The sequence below is a fragment of the Anoplopoma fimbria genome, chromosome 9 (genome assembly GCF_027596085.1).
Source record: "Anoplopoma fimbria isolate UVic2021 breed Golden Eagle Sablefish chromosome 9, Afim_UVic_2022, whole genome shotgun sequence".
Classification (NCBI taxonomy): Eukaryota; Metazoa; Chordata; class Actinopteri; order Perciformes; family Anoplopomatidae; genus Anoplopoma; species Anoplopoma fimbria.
Genome location: NC_072457.1, coordinates 21,944,679 through 21,965,851, shown reverse-complemented (window position 1 = coordinate 21,965,851; position 21,173 = coordinate 21,944,679). Strand labels below are relative to the sequence as shown.

General features: G+C 41.9%; 1 protein-coding gene and 1 long non-coding RNA gene across 2 annotated transcripts in view; one reads left to right on the top strand and one right to left on the bottom strand.

Annotated features, from left to right (window-relative positions):
- Nucleotides 1-21,173, top strand: part of LOC129096220 (phospholipid phosphatase-related protein type 5-like) — a 39,337-nt gene that overhangs the window by 8,104 nt on the left and 10,060 nt on the right. Inside the window, exon 2 of the mRNA XM_054604936.1 lies at nucleotides 9,267-9,455. Within this exon, the coding sequence (XP_054460911.1) occupies nucleotides 9,267-9,455 (189 nt within the window). The remainder of the gene's footprint in view (nucleotides 1-9,266; nucleotides 9,456-21,173) is intronic.
- Nucleotides 1-21,173, bottom strand: part of LOC129096221 (uncharacterized) — a 30,575-nt gene that overhangs the window by 1,784 nt on the left and 7,618 nt on the right. The gene's annotated exons all lie outside the window — the stretch shown is intronic.

Below are 21,173 nucleotides of genomic sequence, written 5' to 3'. Positions count from 1 at the left end.
CTTCTTAATCATCTGCTGAAAATCAGAGAGATGAAACCTCAACTGCTGTAAAATATTCACAGCGGCTCCAATCACGTGAGCGAGTGTGATAATGTGAGCTCATCAGGAAACCGAATCGCACGGAGAAGAAAAAAAGGAGAGGTGTTGCATCCTCGTCTCTCCTCGCTAATTTAGGGAGCTGTTTTTTATTTATTTTGGCGATGATGACAGCGAGGATTGTAACTCTGTGAAGCCGTCTGAAACCAACCTGACAGTGATGTGCTCACAGAGGTGCTCATTTCACCATGCTGAGAATATGTTCTTTGATTAGTAAACTCATTTAATTAAAGGCTGATTAATGAGCACAAACAGATTCAGTGAAATAAAGTGGGAAGAATATTGTTGTTCAAACGATAAAAGAAGTGGAGATCTTTACGAGCTCAGTCGAGTTATGTTTGGTAGCACATTGTTTTCAGTTGCCCATTCATAAGCTCCAAATAAAATGTTATAAATGGTTTATAGCACACTTAGTGTACAATATAGGTGTTTATTCATGTATTCCTCAAAACTATTACTCCTCCTTTGGGATTCATGACAACAGGTGTAATATTAAAAAATATGTCTTCATAAGAGAAGTTATAATTGTTGACCAATACATTTCATTAATAAACACTTAAACCTGTTGTAATGTCTGTTTACAACTACATTAAAGTGTGATACAAACTTAATTTCATGTTTATACAGTGTTTATAAATGATGAAACTGGAGAGTTTGTCTTTTCAACTGTCCTTTTTAACAGGGTGCCATTCCATACTTTGTTTAGTGAGATAAAGAAACTATGGATGAAGTACGAAGACTTAGTCAGCCATTCATATATGAAACATTTAAATCAGTCAGGAGATGATGTGTAAAGAAGCTCTCAATCAGGATAAACTTAAGTGTTGTACAGCTTTCCTTTTCTTTCTTCTGCTATTTGGCGAACCGAGTATTTTAAAATGCTTACGTTATTATATTACTTGAAAGAGCATTTAATATTGTAACTGATGTTTTTTTATTTCATTAGATTTGGTATACGATGATTCATATTATATTTAGTTGATGTTTGATAAATAGCAGTAATCCAAATGTTTGGCGTGACATAGAAATATAAACAAACTAGAGACCATCTTCTGATGGGATCACACCAGCCGCGAGGCCGAACCAGACCAGGGCCGTAAAGTGGGCTCAGGTGGTTCCTTCCCCACTTCAAACACTGCCCTCAATTAATGATCTCAACTACACATGTACTGTCCAGAGACATATAAACACATGGCCCTGTTCAGACGTGGCATTAACACGTGTCTTTGTTGATACGTTTACAAATGGACCACTCTAAATGCTTCAGTTCACATCTGGCATTAGAAAGCGTGACCACTTGTAATCGAATCTCAAATCCCCACTCTATATGCAAATAAAGAAGCACATTGTTTCTGAAGAAGAAATGCGTTTAAAATCAGTTTGTGTTGTGTGATGAAATTCACTTACTTATGCCGACCAAAATGAAGCAGTTGGCTAGCTTTAAACTTTCATTTACTGTGATGCTAAAAGGCTATGGGCAGCTAATAGCAAATATTAAGGTGGAATGTTTTCTTGCTTGCAACTCACTGCATGAGTTGACGCTGTGAATCATTCAACACACCTTAAATGTCAATATAATAACCACCGTCCATTTGTATGCACGTACATACACTTATGATTGGGTTTTCAGGCGCTTAAAAAAAAAATGTATGTGAATCTCAAAAGGATTATGGGAAGTGCAAATAATATATTTCATAACTTGGAGAAGAAAAAAAGTGGCGGACGCTCACCGGGACTCATTCATACTTTTAGTTATTTCTCGTTCCAAAAACACGTCGACCGTTTTGAGAGCAAAACGGAGCAGCATGTCTCCTGTTCAGCCCGAGCAACGTGGCGTTCGGCGTTTCCCGGCAGGGTGCTGTCATCTCAACACCAGCCTCCGTCCACACATTCTCACCTTCTGTAAACATGTTTGACTTTATCAGTCGACTTTCCTGCCATCTGGCCGCTCCGCACGGACCAAGGGTGGACATGCAACACTTATGTGCGAGCTCACAGTTTTGGCCCCAGGAGACATCAGCGATGCCCACTTCTATTTTCGTCGCCCTCTTCCCTCCCCGTAACACATTATTATTGTCAATTTTATTTCCCCCTTCTCTGGTTAGAGGGCTTTTGAGGGCAGAATCGTTTTTTATAAGTGCCATATTAGTCAATTTGATTTACTCTTGCTTTTAATGCCTTTGAAGTGCACTGGTATGAGCATTAAGTCTTAATACAAAGCCTGACGAGTATGTTGAGTCTAACGGGGTCATCATCTTAAAGCCGCGTTATGTTGTAAACTCTGCTAAATGTATGCTGACAGATTTTAGCAGCTAAATTAAATTGGGTTTTATTGCACAACGGAGTAATCCCTCGTTTGTCACGCCTGTCGGTCAAACCACCTCAGATTTGTAAATTGACAATACCGAATCTGTATGACTCATTCAAATTCACCAATCTCTACATTTGCTGTGATATAAGCAGGATCTGGTTCTAGTCAAAGAAAAAAAGAAGGCTGTAAAATTGGAGAAAAAGAAGGCTGTAAAATATGGATAACATGTGTGGACAAAAGCCGTCTTTATATTGTCGGACTGGTGTACCGCTGATTTCAAAAGGAAAAGATAAGAGTGAAACAAAGAGAAGAAGGAGGGGGTAAGTGTCTGATTCTCTGTGATCTTAAGCAAGTAAGAGATGTCAACAGACTTTGTGTCATTCCCACTTGATTAGACCGTCTATTAACTTAGTACTTACATGCCCAACAGACACAGAGCAACACGAGCATCCCATTTAAGTTCTTTAACAAATGTAAGTATTCAGAGTTAATGAACATGTGGGACTGTAGCTTGCATTAGCATTGAGGATGGAGGTTGCCTACTTGATAACCCCCACCTGTGGAGCGTCTGATCGTCGGTGGTCTCAGCACACTACCACATCTCATCTGTAACACACGTGCTGCCTATACAATGACATGAATAATTTAGACACAGTAGGACCAGTAGAGACTCGCCAAAATCACATATGACAGACTTGAGTATGAAAAGAAATAGAACAGGAGAGGAACGGACATTGAACCGTTCTCCCTGGTCATTTCACTAGTTCGAAAGAAAATAGAAGAAGCTTTAAGTTGTTACATTTTACTCATTAACTCTGGCTACACTTTTTAACGTTACTCCTCCACTGCTCGTTTTAGTCGTTACTACAAAACCTCCCCTCAGTGAGTTCGCGACATGCTGTAAGTCGGTTTAGATTCTACAGAAAGTTAGCCCGCTACAACGATCACAATGGCGATGGTACACATGAAAATGGCTGCCACTCTGACCATCCTGCTACATTGATTTTAATGGGAATGTCTGTTCTACACACGTTTTATTTCTATGGCGCGTACAATGGTCAAAAGTTGTTCAGGGGGTTCGTTTTCAGTGGGATTAGCAGTACCAGCAAACACCTACGCTAGTAAGTGTTTTCTATGCATTGGAGAAGAAACAAAGCCCTCTAGCAGCCAGAGTAAATATGAGGAAGAAGGAAGACGTAAGCTAACATTATTACAAAGTGACAAAGTGTATAAGAATGAGGTCAGGGTGGATGGGTCAAAAGAAGAATCAGACCCTAACACTTCTCGCTCATACTGATAATCAACGTAGTTATTTTGACCATGCCCATAATCCAGTTATAAAGTTACAAATCTATTCTATGGGGCGATTTTTGAACATAGGTGCTGCTTTGTAGTAAACCCTGTCTCTAAGCCAGATTTCACAAATGATCACAGAGTTGGATTGAGCTGACAGATCCCTTAGAGTAAATCTTTAGACAGACAAGTACCATAAAGCTATAGTACTAGTTAAATGAATTAAAACTGTAACAGTTGGTAATGCAGGCGAGCAGAGGTTTGACCTAGATGTATCGGGAGTTCCGCAATAAATTGTTCGTAGCTTAGAGTAAGAGAGTCCAAATGGTAACAGCTAACGGGCAGACCAAAAACAGCATTATAGTGGAGCGGTGTACGTGGAGATTGGCTAACGAGGGAATGAGATGCAGGTGAGGGGGTTAGTGGGGGAGGCCGGGCAGAGCTGATTAGTGAAGTGGGAACAGGTGTGTGGATGGGGGGTGGCAATCAGGTGGACATCTGGTGGTGGATGGATGCAAAATGGCAATGGTTTGATTTGGAGAACTGGAAATGTTTTTGGAGAGGAGGGACGGAGGGACCAAGTGGGACAATTCTTTTTTGCATTACAACAGGAACAAACCACTTTGAGATATTTCTCCTAAAAATACATAATACAAAAAAAAAAAATCATCTGTTTTGCTTACACATTTTGAAAGGGCGTTAGTTGGGTCATACAGATACACATATGGACAAACGCGGTGCACGGTCTTCTAAAAAGACACGACAGGTGACAGACTGAAGATAGTGGTTTATTATTAATGGTCACTCCAAAATCACCTAAACTGTAGCTGGACTTTACTACGCCATTTATTGTGATCAGTATCAGAGGGCTTTTGGGGACAACGAGACAGAAATGAATTTGCACCAGCTGGGAGAAATAGTTCATAAGATGTCTACTTTCTCTGAGGAACAAACACCTCGATGGCTGCCATGTGACTGACGACCCTGTGTACAGCCTGTGTGGAGATGAGTCATGTGACAGAATGATCAAGATGTCGGCCTGGCGTGACCCCCCCTGCAGCTTAAGCTTGTCATTAGTTTCATGCTGCACATGCAGACGATGCTTTAGAAATAATTTATTATGCAAATGAATATTCCAAGGTGACCCGTGCAGGATGTGCTAATAAAAAACCATCAACTTCAAGTTGCTTTGACCTTTATTTATATTCAGACAAACTGGCTGTGGCTGCAGAATACGCAGGTAGTTGGTTATTTGTTCATGTGGGAGGGAAGGGAAGGGGAGGACATTTCAAATAAGAGCTTTAATGTGAAAAGGGTTCACTCTGTCCGTAAGCTCTAAATTACCTCGTGTTTTTTCAGAGACCAGACGAAACTATGTGTATGAATATACGTGTGTGAACCGTAGACTTTTAATGGAGTAAACAATGACGATGCTGCCGTATACATGCCTAGATGACTTCATTCTGATTGTTGATGGAGCAGCTACAGTGTTAGCATAGCCTAGCACTAATCGATCCGGGCTCCATTCAGAAAACAAGAATTTTAAAAGTTGTTTGCTTGTCGTCTCGCAGACAGAGCTGACAAGAAATAAATGAAGACTTTTTTTTTAAAAAAGTCTGCATCACTGTGTTGTTATATCATCCGCCTTTTTGTCCGTCCAATACAATTAAACCACAGCAAAATCTGTTGGGTTCACACCGCTGTAGTAAACCAGCCGACGTAGATACACTGAATACAGCTCGTTGAAATTCACAGAGCGCGTCTGTATGATTGCTTATTTATAATACTTGTTTTTTATTTTTTATTTTCATTTTTTACTTTTATCTTGTCTTTCTTCTACTATGTCTCTTGTGTGCACTTTACTCTATGCTGCTGTAAGCCTGCAAATTTCCCCGCTGCGGGACTAATAAAGGATTATCTTATCTTATCTTATCTTATGATGTTATGAACCAAGTCACGATGGCTCCCACAAAAAGTACAAATATGCAATAGTGGTTATAATAAACTCAAACCATCCTGTGGTCAAATTTGTAGGTCAAACTATTTTCTTGGCGTGTATTCAGGAGAGAGGCTGTATTTCCAGTTTGTGTTAATGAGATCAGATAGATATACTGCAACTTTTGTATTTTTGTCATACTGACCATTTTTACTGTGATAATATTGATTCTCAGAATGAATATAAAGCATTTTCAACTTGTGCCTCCTCATGTATTATTCCACACATGGTTGCTGGACACCTAGCCCATTTTAATGCCTATAAACAGTGCAGAGGTAGAGGCAAAACGACACGCATCCCCAGGGAGCCTTTTTTTCCGCAGTTGTCTTCAAATGTTTGTTGAAACTTTGAAGGGTATCCGTGGACTTCCCTCGCTCCGCTCCCTCCCACCTCTCCGCACCTCCCTCGTTCCGCTCCCTCCCTCAAGCCTTCTGTAGCTCGGCGAGAAGAGAGGAACGGATTATGGAAAGAAATGTTCAACACAGCGTGCCTGTGTCAGAGTTCCTCTGCAGACATGAAAACGCACCCACATGCCTGCAGACATATCCGCACACACGCATGGACACACACACACACACACACCCCACGCACTAAGACACACACAGCGCATGCAGATGGAAAAGAACATGGAAAAACCTGGAGCTGCTTGGTATTCTTGGACTATATTTATATACTACAAGCTGGAGGTGTTTGTATGGTTTGTGTATGTGTTGATATTGTATCTACAGATTTATGATGCACTCCTCACTGGGGACCCTCAGTGCAAAGAGGACAGTACGACATCGGCAACAAACAAATCGAAGTTAGTTTTGCACATTGCCACGGGAAAGCACAGATCAATTATTTGATTTAGTTTTTCTCAAAGGGAGTCATCCACAGATTTTCAGTGACTGCAAAGGAAACTGGAAAAAGGAAAAGATGCAGAGAAGCTGAGCTGACAGCGGGGCAGAGCGTGCAATGTAAAGGGGTTTGAATTAGGTCACCCTCTCTCCCATGTTAATTTTCACTTGTCAGTGTGTAATAATAATGCTGAAATGTGTTACGTGTAACAAGTCACCCTCCCTCTAGCACTCTGGGCTACTCTGACACTGTGCTAAAGGATAAACATGATGGAGGAGGTTCTCTCAGTGGTTTCTCACTTGTTCAGACATCTGCCACTGCTGAGATTTTTTCTTCCATTGGTGCTGTAAAGCATAATAATGACTCTCCGTCAAGCCGTCAAAGATTCATTTTAGATAAATACAAATAAAATCAGCACAAAACACAAGGCAACTAAAACAACTGTGGCTGTAGTGGTTGATGTAGTCACATAAAAAGCTAAAGCTTAAAGGAATAGTTTGACATTTTGGTCGTCCGCTCTCCAGAGGTTCACCAAGCATGGTGACTTCCTGGAGTGTTGCCACGCAACCAGAGTAACACACTATAAAACCCCAACCTGTCTTTCTTACATTTCAGATTGAACAAAGATGAGTGAGCTTTATGGATGTTGTTGGTGGATGTTTCCACCCTAGGACAGAGTTAGGCTAGCTGTTTCCCCCTGCTTATCAGTCTTTATGCTAAGCTAAATTAGGCTAATGAGAGTGGAATTGAGCTTTTCCTCTTACGAGTTTTTGTTTAAAATTGTACATTAACATTATGGACAGACACTGAAGAAGTTACAGTGTTGATGTTATGTCAGATACGTCTATGTAATGTCTTTCAGATTATAAGACAGAAGTTAAGTTTGATATTAACCTTCTCTCAGAGTTTCACCAGTTTGGTTGAATGATGCGCATACTTGTCCGGCTTTAAGTTAGCTGGCTTTCTTTTTAAACTGATGACTGTAAGTTTAGATTGTATGAACCCAGTAGTAGAGGTGAAATGCTGCCCCATATTTCTTTGTAGCATCTTTGCAAATGTCCACAATCCACCATCCAAAACCACAGCCTTTTTTTTTCCTACCGGCTGCACTACTTAAACATTCATTAAAAATAACACCATCAAGAGCAGCAGGAACTGCTTGTTGGTCATTTGTTTCTAATGTCAAAAGTCAATCTTTGTCCTTGGGCAAAACACTTAACCCCAAGTTGCTCCCGACTCAAACGTTTCTCCTTCAGATTGTCAGACGTTTTTTCACTGCAGATATTTTCACCTGTCATTGGAGAGAGAGCACAGGTGGAATTGAAAAAAAAGAAATGGTGCATCTCCTCTCCATCAATGATGCCATTAATTACACCTGTGATGGACAAGTCGGTTTATTTAGTCCACCTCCTGCTTGAGGTCTGGCTTTTGACATGTGTTTTTTTGTTTAGTTAATAATTACGGTTGTTAATCTGGTAATTTACAGTGGCATTGTATTTTTTTAACCCTCCACTTCCATACATATCGTAACCCCTTCAAAGGAGCAGAGCAATTTGTAACCAACAGCTGCCAAACTGCTGATACTTTTGCTGCCTCTTGTGCCTCCGAGCAGCAGCTCCGCCTGCCAGCAGAGGCTCCTCGTGTTTTGGTGCTGATACATTTGTCCTTCACACACAATAGAAGTTCATCCAGCAACCAATTCAAGGCCTCAGATTATGATGCAACTAATCAGCTATATTCAAACTCAAGTCCCTTTTTTTTCACTTGTAGTTTTTTGGGGGGGGGTTCAGGTCTATAGATGAATATTGCACAAGCCAGTCAGTTTTCAGTTACAGAAGCCTTAAGTGCAGTTGTAGATTTTTTGTTTGTTTGTTTCCCCTGTAGGGAGCTGGGCAAAGGAGTTAGAGTGCTGTTTACTGGGGTATAAATGAATAATCAGTACTCGTGCATCCGTCTCATTTGTGCAGAATGGCGTGTTTTTTTTCATGTTCTCTATATTTACCATACTTTCTCTCTGTTAGGAATTGCTAATGCATTTCTATTATCAAATGCCCTTTAAATAGTTATGAGGATCATATTCTATGCTGCGTGGCTTGTGATTTGCCAGCTGGTAACTAAAGTTATGCAGATAAACACACACACACACACACACACACACACACACACACACACGTAACTCTGTCTCCCTCTTCTTCGCTCCTCTTGTGTTCTCCATCGCTCTGCTCTTATTCACCCCATCTGTGTCCCCCTCCCACCTCTCTCCCATCCTCGATCAGCTCTTCCTGTTTTCCTCCATACAGCGTTATTTTCTTTGATCCGTCTCCATTTGTTTCTTCACCCTCCCACTCTGCACACTGACACCGCTGAAGGGATCTCTCTCTCTCTCTCTCCTATATCTGTCAGTGCTCTCTCTTTCCCCCTCTCCATCCGTCTTTCTCCTTATTTGTCTCCCTGTCTCTCTCTCTCCCTCCCTCCCTCCCTTCCTCTCCCTCTCATCCCTCACTATCTCTCCACGCACACTTGATTCATTTTACACATTACCGAAGCATCCATCATTTTGCTCTGTGAAGGAAAAATCTCTCCCTTTTTTCTTTTTTTTTTTTTTTCTCCTTATAAATCCGAGACAATATTTTCCACTCTTCTCTTTTTTCACCCGGCTGTCTTTTGTCTTCCCACCTCTTCTCCTGCGGATCCAATCCTAAAGCTGGAACCAATATGTTTTATTTCCAGCTGGTCATCATGGCAGGGACCGTTCTGTTGGCGTACTACTTTGAGTACACGGACACGTTCCCCGTGCACATCCAGGGCTTCTTCTGTTTCGACAAAGCCTACTCCAAGCCGTACCCGGGACCGGAGGACAACAGCAAGGCGCCGCCCGTCCTCGTCTACTCCCTAGTCACCGCCATCCCCACTGTGACGGTGAGTCTGTGTTCAACTTGTAAAAAAAAAAAAAAAAAAAAAAAAAAAAGTGCTTCCACAGGTGCTCCTCATGCGCACACACACACAAACGACAGACATGACAATCCCCTTCAAACACACACACACACACACACACACACACACACACACACACACACACACACACACACACACACACACACACACACACACACACACACACACACACACACACACACACACACACATTGTCCCTCCTCATCTGCACGTGGTGTTGTTGGATTGAAAGAGGGCAGAGCTGTGTAGGTGTGCATCCTCGTGGTCTCGCTGCTCCGTTTGTGTGTGGATGCGTTCTCTGTCATAACCATGGCAACGGGCACTAAATTTGTCCTCCACAGAGCAGTGAGAGATAGCTACAGTGTGCAGAGGGTCTGTCCTTATATCGAGACTGCACACTACTTTTTTCGTCTTCATCCAAGGCTTTAAAATGCATATTGAAGAACCTGTTTTAATAATTAAACGTTTACTCAGAACTGCGATTTGGTGGTCGCCAGTTCTTGGCAACACGCAGCAGATCAAAGATAAATATTCAACGTCTTTATTTTCGCAATTCATTTCCACTAGACCGGTTTAAAATGAATATACTGAGGCTCAGTGACATTTTTTAATGTAGGTGTTGAATTCCATTAGAGCGGCCATACTTTCTTGTCAGCACAGTGGGATAATATTAATAATGGAACATAGGTTCACATCCTCATCAAAGGTCCGGCTACGTGACTGTCTGTCTTCTCCCTCAGGGTCTGTCTCTTTGATGTCCTGCAGTACTAAGTGGCACAAGAGCGTGGCTGCCTTTAGGCCACATATTTGGGCAGCACACACACACACACACACACACACACACACACACACACACACACACACACACACACACAAGCAGTACAAGCAGTACTTGTCCTGGGTCATTTCTGTATGGATGTAACTCAGATCTCCTCTTCTGTCTTACTTTTTGTCTACATTTTGGACCCTATCAAATTCTAATGATTATATCTGACACAGTTTCACACACATTTACACATATGACAGATCCACAGATGGACTTTGGATGCGCTTCTTTGTGCGTGTGTTTGTATGGAAGCCTAGCTCTGGACTGGATGGAGGCTGCAGGCAAACGCGGGTAAGCGAGCAGTGCAGAGTGGGAGCGGAGTGGCGTGATTTCGCCTGGAGTGTGAAGCGGCTTTATTGAAAATCAGAGCATCTGTGTTCTCTCTCGCTCCGAGATACCGCTCCATCCCACGGGCCTCTGTTCAGATACAATGATAAAAAATAGCATATATTTATCTCTCTTTTCTCTGAGTTTTGACTCAGGCTCAAACAGAAAATGGACGAGCTCCTCGACTGACGTACACTGATGTTGTATCTGTGTGACAGCTCAAAACTGCACAGGTTTCTCTTATATTTGCTTCAGACCCTCTCTCTTTTTGCTTCCGTCTCTTTGTGTAATGGTGGGGAGGCATACAAATCAGGATAACTAGGTTTCTCAGTTGCAAACACAAACGCTTTAAGTAAGTTAACGTCACATTGTCACTGCGCAATAGAGGTCTGCAGGAATGAGTCATTAAACCCGGATATGAGTTAACATTTTAGCACTTCCTGTTCCCTCGTCTCAAAGACAATGGGTTTTTTGAATGGGTTTATGGTTAAACGGCTGAAATAAGGTCTGTTGTTAACCCAAGCTCATGGTAGAGTACCACTGCGATGCTAAATTCCGGGCTTTGGCCTCCCAAAACACAAGTTATTCCTTCAGCGCTCTATTTCCTACTTTGTCACCTGACTTCTTTGGCCTCAGTGCTGGACGTCCGGGCTCACGATAGCGTAGGTTATTAACAAATCACAGTGCTTTACTCTTCATAGGCATAAATACAGACAGTGAATAAGAACATCATTAAAAGAGATGAGGAACAACGGCCTCTGACTCTCATAGAAAATTTGAGTTGAACCATATTTGGGTTTGGGCTTCTAACTGCCGCAGGTTAAAACAGAATCCGTCGCGTCTCTTGAGCCTGATCAAAAGTCTCTCAGGGCGTTCGTGCCAAACGGAAGACACACGACAGACTAGACCACCATTTGATCATTTATGTGGTCACCGGATTAGAATTAGAGCAGAATACTGTGTGTGTGTGTGTGTGTGTGTGTGTGTGTGTGTGTGTGTGTGTGTGTGTGTGTGTGTGTGTGTGTGTGTGTGTGTTCGGCACAAAAAGAGACAAAGAGAGAGGAAGTGAGAGGATGAGGGAAATAGAAGCACTTGTGTGGTACTTGGCAAATATGCTGTGAGTTGCAGTGGATCAGAGAAGGTAAGTGCGTGGGTGGATGACGCCGCACATCTTCTCCTCCACTGCCACTGAAAGCCGATTCTGCGTGTGCAGGTGGGAGTCGATGTTTGTGTCTGTGTGTGTGTGTGTGTGTGTGACTAGTGCTGGGATCTGAGTGCTTGTCAGAGTTGCTACAGGCGATCTATAAAACTATCTAAAGCTCCAGCGCACACACAGCAGACATACAATACACCTACCAGACACAGCACAGGTGACATTTCAGCCCTCATGCCAATTATCTTGTGGTAAAGTGCTATTTGAACCGTTTGCTAATTATTAGTGCGTTTGTGTGTGTGCATGTGTGTGTGTGTGTGTGTGTGTGTGTGTGTTGTGTGTGTGTTATGTAACGGAGACTGTCTGTGTGTGCTCTGATTGTGCAATAAACCCTCCGATCGGTCTCTTAAACGACCAATCACAGGATCAAATGGTAATTGTAGGCTTAAGATGCATGTGACACAATGTGAGCCCTCTCACTCACACACACACACACACACACACACACACACACACACACACACACACACACACACACACACACACACACACACACACACACACACACACACACACACACACACACACACACTTGTAAGCTGAAGCAAGGGGATGTGAGGCGCTGATTGAATGAATGAATGAAAAATCTTGAACCTAGAGGTTTGGGTTTTTTTGAGTGTCAGGAGCATAATGCAAAATACTTTTGCCCCTGAGAGCCCCGTTCTCATGCTGCTAAGTATAAGCCTCTCAACAGCAGAGGAAGGCAAAGCGAGCGCGCTCTTTGAGAAAAGAGATGGAGCGAGTTCAGAACACAGCGAACAAACGTAAGGAAGGTTGAGAATGAGGAACACGAGAATCAGAGGTACCAGAGAGAAAACAACAGAAAACTAAATCATTTAGATTTACCGCCTTGTGGTTGTGTGCCTCCGCCAACCAGTTGAGTTGCAGTTTATGATGTCCTCTTTAGACATTTGTGTGACATTGTCATTATTAGCATATAAGTTCTTGAGTTATAGCCCAAAATATGTTTTGTGAGGTCCTTCATGTCTGTCCATGATGTCCTCTTAGACATTTGTGTGACATTGTCATTATTAGCATATAAGTTCTTGAGTTATAGCCCAAAATATGTTTTGTGAGGTCACAGTGACCTTTGACCACCAAAATCTATGTGGACTTTTTTTTACCAAATTTGAACAAATTCACTCAAGGCGTTCTTGATATATCACATTCACGACAATGAGATGGATGTGAGGTCACAGTGACCTTGACCTTTGATCTTCAAAATCAAATCGGTTGAACTTAAGAGTTCTACAGGTGTTCCTGAGGTACTGGTTCACAAGAATGCACCAAATGTACGGACGGACAGACAAGCAACCTGAAAACACAATTCCTCCGGCGGCGGTTGTGCCCAGCGTGACCCCAAAAAAAACCAAGTCAGCTTCAGGAGGAAGAGTGAAGGAGAGGAAAGGAGAGTCTTACCGACGGCGTTTGTTTTTGTTTTCTGTGGTCTCTTAAAACTTAGGAAGAGCCTTTGTGCACAATGCGGCTCCATGTGACAGGAGGACGGGGATTTGTTGCAAACCATGCAGGCAGACCATATCATCCAGTTATGCCAGAGTTTATTAAAGGAGAGCTGCATTGTGCTGTTGATGCCTTCATATCTTCAAAAACAGATGCTGGATGTGGTCAAAGCTACGTTGTGTGGGCATGTGTGTGTGTGTGTGTGTGTGTGTGTGTGTGTGTGTGTGTGTGTGTGTGTGTGTGTGTGTGTGTGTGTGTGTGTGTGTGTGTGTGTGTGTGTGCGTGTGCTGTCATCAGTGAGAGGAGATGAAGAGGGACAATAGTCCGAGTGGAAGAGGAAGACTGGCAGAAGTAAAGCAGCTTTAAGTTATTGCAGGATGCTAAAGAAGGCGGCTCTCTTTGCTCTCCAGAGGTCAAAGGTCGGGGTAAGTTAGAGGTAAAAGAAGCCAGGCTTTGTTTTTAGAAATGCTTATTTTGTTGTTTGGTGGTTCATCTTCTAACAGGACAGACATACTGTAGAAGACATGGAGTCATTAGTAGATATTACTTGAGCTACTACAACAGAGTTGGCCATCAGAAAATAGTTTGGATATCTATGATATTAAAAGCAAAGCTTTGGATCAACAATCCTGCTGGTAGAAATCCACTGAGGAGAGGAGGCACAGATAACCAGGTTCTCCACTAAGAACAGCGTCAAAAGACCAACTGAGTCTCCAAAGTGTTGCTCTTTCCGTACCTTCACTGGTGCCTTCGCTTTTTGTACTTACCTGTTTAACTCACATTTTTGTACAACTCATTTTCGTGGTTGCTGTAGGGCCTTTATCGGGGGAGCAAAAATACATTCTTTACAGAATAAAAAAAATAAAAAAATGATTGACTCATACAGCTGCAGTGTAACCACCAATTTCTATTCAGGAATATATTTTGTGCAACCTCACAAAGTAGACGATGCTGGAAGCTTGCAGTGGCTTGTTTCATTCGCGGCACCAGGGATACTCAGAGGGGAACCTTCTCGTTCAGCAGGGCAGGGTTACGCAGAATTGAATTGAGTGACACAGCTGATATGATTACAGACTATCTAGTTTTCTCATGTTCCATCAAAGATCATCACCCTTGCTGTAGGTCAAAGGTGTGATTTTAAAATGTCAAGTTCCCCTCGTTCTCCCCCTCCTCTGATTGTGGCAAATGTATTGAATTTCCTTCAATAGCTATTATAAATGTGTTACCAGAAAACCACCTCTTCTCTAACCGAAAGGCTGCTCTTCCAGCTGCAGCAAAATCCCCAAATCCGATCTCTTTGATTGGATCCCAGATATAATTTGGAAGTGTCAGATCTAGACTGTAGCCAGCAACACTCTCTCCCTTTTTTTGTGTCATAAACACTCAGATGTGGAAATGGTTTTCTACTCGCTTGCTTAGGTGTTTGAGGTAGACACGTATGATTGGTGGTGGGAGGCTGTAGGTGAGCCCTGCTACAGCACACTTCCCCTGCATTAAGACGGCTCCCATCATGCTCCCTGACTGCTCCATTGTTATGCTAATGTATATCAAATTATGCTGCTCATAAAACCCAGGCTTTTCCCTATTTGCACATTTTTCGCCTTTTCTCTATTCTATATTTACCTTCTATTGTTACTGCAATCACGGTTGTCATCTTTGACAAGCAAACCAAAAGAAATCTGCTCACTCAAACACACACTACCGTGGCGGGACGCACAATTACACACTCCCACGTATGCACTGTAAAGTAGGGCTGAAATGAGCGTCTTTGTGGATCTTTGAAGAGGAGAACTCAAGCAGTGCAATCATGCTTTTCTTCTGACATTTTCCAGTTGATTGTAATTGTCATTGGACTTGTGTTTAATTGCACAAGCAGGGTACACACACAAACACACACACACACACACGAGTACAGACCCCTTTACACACAAACCAGTCCAATGCCCATATGCAAATTGACCAGAAGTTTGCATACTGTTAAGCCTGGGGACAATCCTTCATGAATAATGGAGTCACATGTGACAGACGGGGGAGGATTGGGAAGCGCCATCGAGCGGGAGAAGAGATTTCGGTGTCACACTGAAACTCTTCCATCGGATTGTGAGGAGATCTGCTCCCTTGATGATTTCCTCTTCAGGGAGAATGCAGGAGGGGTAAGAACGCAGAAGGTTGACCAAAGTGATTTTGACCCCGATGTGAGACGCGCCGTGTAAAGCCAATCAGTGTAGATGCTATTATGGCAGTGTCCGAGCCATCGGCTTGCTCTTGAGTGCGCTGGTCATTGTGTACAGTCAGATTAGAAACTTGAGACAAGAGTTGGATTAGGAGACAACATCTAAAACGGGATTGTATCACAAGTTTACTCTCGGTGAACAGACAATACAAAACAAAATGAAAGCAAAGATTTCATCACACGGATCAACGATTGTTTCCCAGATTGCAGCTTGTCTAATGTGTTCCGCCTCTTTTGCTCTAAACACGGACTGTTAACTTGCATGCAGCCAAAGCCCGCTCAAACATTGGTTGATATTACTCGAACTACAAACAGAAACCAGAACACTCTGATACCAAAATCTTGTCCTGCTGCCTCTGGATTTGGCATTCATATTCAAATCAAAAGACTATTGACACTGTTTCAGCACATTTCTTGTTCTTGTGCGACAGTGTTCAACTGTGTATGTACAGTACCAGTCAAAAGTTTGGACACACCTTCTCATTCAATGGTTTTTCTTTCTTTTTATTTTTATTTTTTTCTACATTGTAGATTAATATTGAAGACATCCAAACTATGAAGGAACACATATGGAATTATGTGGTAAACAAACAAATGCTCAACAAACCAGAATATGTTTTATATTTTACATTCTTCAAAGTGAGAAGGTGTGTCCAAACTTTTGACTGCTACTGTATATATATTTATATATATATATATATATATATTTATATATATATTATTCTACTTTACAACAACAGTGGTAAAAAAAAAAAAGAAGGTATATCACTTTTTAAAAATTGCAAGTAAAAGTTCCAGATTTAAAAATAATATCAGAAGTATTTGCTACAAATCTTAGTAAAAGTAGCCTGTCAAAAGTTTGGACACACCTTCTCATTCAATGGTTTTTCTTTATTTTTATTTGTTTCTACATTGTAGATTAATATTGAAGACATCCAAACTATGAAGGAACACATATGGAATTATGTGGTAAACAAACAAATGCTCAACAAACCAGAATATGTTTTATATTTTAGATTCTTCAAAGTAGTTGAATGAGAAGGTGTGTCCAAACTTTTGACTGGTACTGTATGAAAAATAAGAAACCCGATATTATCTTGTGTATTGAGTTGACTAGCAAAGTGCATACTTTTCCACCTGCACAATTGATGGCTATCTTTGCTCTATTAGTGATAAATACTTTGAAAGAACGTTGTCTTTGGGCCCAACTCTTTTAAAGAATTACACTGAATGTTAGCAGTTATAGGCATGGCATTGTTGGATAAAATAAAATAATACGTCAGAGTGTCTCTGAGAATTGTAAGTAAATACAAAGCATTGCCAGTAAATAATGAGCTATCTGGGCCCTGAAAATGTTTCAGACCATTTTAATAGTGTCATAATTATCAAGACGTGCTTGTTGCCCTCCAAAGCATGATATCAGTGACTTCTGTTGTAGTGAGACGTCCAGTTGGAAACCGTCAAGGCATGCAAACAGTATAAACGTCTGTATGAAAACAATCCAAAATTGAAATCCTGGTGCCGTGCCTGTTTCACCCCATGTATCAGTAAGACCAGATGGGATTTTCATTTGGACCTCGTACCAAGCAAGCATTGAATTAAAAACAAAATTGACTTTGTCCAATGTACACAAGGGTCAATGATGCCACACAAAACAAAGACAAAAAGAGTGCTGCTGGAGAGTGAGGGACTGGCACGGTCTGAAGTTAGTGACAGGAAATGAGACCAAAACACTAACTTTTATTTGCCTCCCATCACGTTTTACTCTCTGTGGTCTTGATTTTCACTGCAGTATAAAACTCCTGCCCCTCTATGGACACAGCACACTTCTGGTCCAAGTTCCACAGAATGTTTGTCACGTGACTGTTGGTCTCAGCCGAGTCAATCATGGCTTATTACTTACGCTGAGGAGCGCAGAATTTAATGTTTTTTTACAAAATCTGGTCAAAGCAAAAGGTTTAATCTGAGCGAGATGTTATATGCGACATGTAGAGTAAATTGTTTTCTATTACATAATCACAGTTTTATACTTTTATTTTGGTTTCTTTTTCTGATGGAAGCCTCACATGATGTGTTCAAGTACCTTTCGGAAAGCATTTTGTTTTAAGGAAACATGCTTTTCAATCCAGCCGGCATGTTTATGGGTTCAGAGAAAGTTGCTCTTGTTGCTTGTGATAGAGCTTTTAATTGCCAAGTGAGAATTTTGATAATGTGACTCTCATGATTGCAGGCATCAGTGTAATATTATTATAAGCTAATTTAATTCCAACTAAAATGCCGTATTTAGTATAATCTGTTTTGCCATTGCCCATCACCAGCTGTCCATCCATGGATAATCCTTCCACTTTGTGTGTGTTTGCATGTGCAAGAGAGACAGACAGACAGACAGACAGACAGACAGACAGACAGACAGACAGACAGACTGGTGCGTCAGCAGTGGTGCTTATGAGACGGAGCAGTGTAAAAAGGGCAGAGGATAATAAGGGATAATCACAGCTTTATCCTGTCGCTGTCAATCACGCTGGATGGAGGATTGAGAGGCGAGGACAGCCGGGCGGAGCAGCCCCACGCCGATACGCCCGACCAGCCGTACACTCCCACCGCGATAGCCTCTAAGACGAGCTCTTACCCATAGATGAGAACCCTAATCCAGCCATCCACTCACACTCACACTCTAGGCCTCTCCTCACACTGATCCAGGATCTGTTTCTGCTCAACATGGAGGCAGATGGAAAGAAATGCTTCCACTTCGAGGAAGAAAAGGGGAATGTGAGGAGGTGGAGAGAGATGGAGGGTAAGCAGGATGAGGATAGAGAGAGGGGGGAGAGAGGCTGGAGGGAGAGGAGGAAAATGCAAAGAGACAGGGAAATAAAGGGGGAGAAGAGGAGACTAACAGGGTCACACTTCAAACAAAATGAATAAGAAATTGTTTCTGGTAGCCTAGTTTCTCCTCCACAAAGACCTGGGAAAGCTGCAGAATAAAAGCAGAGTGAGACAGAGAGAGGGAGATGGATGGAGAGAGTGTGGGTGATGATGAAGCTGAAGCAGCTAAATTGTCATGGTTACCATCGCCGGTGCGGTGTGTGAGAAGGCTGCCTGCATGCATGTGTGTGAGTGTGTGTGTGTGTGTGTGTGTGTGTGTGTGTGTGTGTGTGTGTGTGTGTGTGTGTGTGTGTGTGTGTGTGTGTGTGTGTGTGTGTGTGTGTGTGTGTGTTTGTTTAAAAGTAGAGCACAGTGCTTGCAATGTCAACAAATGTCATGTGATATACTTTATGTAGCCATGGTGTAATCCTGGTCATTAATGTTTTCTTTTCACAACTGAAGAGATGTTTAGAAGGTGCACCAGTGTACCTGACACATAGAAACACACAGGTTATGAATACAACAACCGCACCAGACAGTTCACGGTTGTGAATGCGTAACTAGATTTAGTGTTTTCTCACAATATCCCCCAAGCTGAGAACGATAACGACGAGAAACACATCTGTAAAGAACGCACGGAGACACTGGCGTTAATCTCCACACTCCCCCTCCAGCTTAAGATGCTTTTTATACATTGTGACGTCAAACCGGCATTTAATGCTGCGTCATTGGCTCCCGTTAGTATTACTCACAGTACACGGTGTGTTTATCATCCGTTTACATCCCCGTATGTGTGGTGTCGGCCTTTCTTAAAGCCGTGAAGTGAAAATGATGGTTGAATATATTGAGCAGTGGGAGTTTATTGTCCGTCCCACTACGCGTTCCTCGGAAATTAGGTTTTCAACTGACTATATTTACAATCACTGCTTTATCCCTTCCATCCGTTTTTCGCAATTTTCTCTTTTTGATCCTCGTTTGCCATCTTTTGTAAACTTTCGTCTCACGCACAGGCACACTTGTTCGGAGTCTTTTAGAAAAGAAAAAAAAAGAAAAGGAAAACGTTCCAACAATCGACTGTCACAGTGACACAAAAGGTAGAAAATCAAAAGGAAGGCAATTAAGTCGCATTCAGCTTCAGGAGTTTCTCCCATCGCTCTCCAACAAAACACGCTCATGTGCTCTTCTTCTTCCTCTTCGCCACCCCACATCCTTTCAATTTCTCTATATAGTTGTCAGAGTTGAAAAACTGAAAAAAGTCTCACTAACAGCTACACACACACACACACACACACACATTTGTGCAACACGTGTTACTTTCCCGACAAAGGAGGCTGTGTGATGTCTGCTCCCTGAGGCACTTTGTGTCAGTCATTCCTCATCTCCCCCTTTTTCTCATTCTCCATTTTTTGGTGACATTTTCATCAGCTCCTCCATTTTCTCTAACTCTTTCTGTTCTCCTCTTCACATCCCTCTCTCTACTCTTTCAGGTGTTTACACCACACACACACACACACACACACACACACACACACACACACACACACACACACACACACACACACACACACACACACACACACACACACACACACACATACACACGTCAGCCTGCCTCCTAATCACACCATCTCCTCTGACTAGTTGAGATCTCTCTTCATCCCTCTGACCATCTGAGGGTAAAGTGATTGCGTCCTGAAAAACATAGCGATTGCCTCCAGGAAGCAGTCAACATCTGCTCAACACTAATTGGCTGCCGAGACGTATTCTCCTCGTTCCAGTTGATTTCCAGTAGAGAATAAAACTTGAGACTACTACTACTACTACTAAGACTTCAGGAAACAAGTTTGAAAGTTACCATAGAGCAAATTGGCATGTCTGTCATACTTGCCTTGTGCATTTAGATGTTAAGTACACCATCCTGTATTTCTCGTCAAATACTGGTGCTTGGTCTGTATGAGACACACCAGGCTTTCAATTGACTCTATTGTAAACCCGTCATCCTCATTATTAGGGTATAAAAAATGAGGGTCGTAGTAGACAGTTGGGAAAAACAAACACAGACTTTCACCCAGGAGACCGTTGTTTATGTCCCGTTATTTCACCTTACTTTTTGTAACTTATGAACTTAACGCCTGTTACGTAACAAGCATATTTTATTTATATAACAAACTTAAGTATTAACCCAAACCCCAGTCTTTTTCTAAGCCTAACCGAGTAGTTTTGTTGCATGAACCTAACCACGAAGACCTAAACATTTAATAAACCTATGCAACAAGCGCAAATGGATCCTAAGAAACGAGTAATAACTTTTCGTAAGATATGTTACCAACAACATTGTATGAGGATGCGTTGCCCGGACACGAACAAAACTAATGCTAGAACTGTAGGAGGAGCGTACGGCGGTATTTGACGAGTTGGGAGTGAGACTGTGTTATATAATTCTCTGGCCACTTCGCAGCATCTTGTCTTCCCAATATCTCAAACTGGATGCATTTTTATTCCATAAACCAAACAGCACCATCTGCTTTAAATAACCTGTAAAGTCTTTCTCTGAGTTTTGTGTCCTCTTGTCAACCAGGATCTGTCAAATTTGACTCTTCGGTGTTTTAGTTCACAATCTGGTGACTAATGTCATTTTTGTTTTGTTTAGTTTTTTTATCAGGGAATTCAAGCCAAAAATGCGATCATGACCCATTTTGAGTTTGGAACTATTTTCTAAAAAGCTCTACTATTATTTGTTGTTTGTTGATTTTTATTACA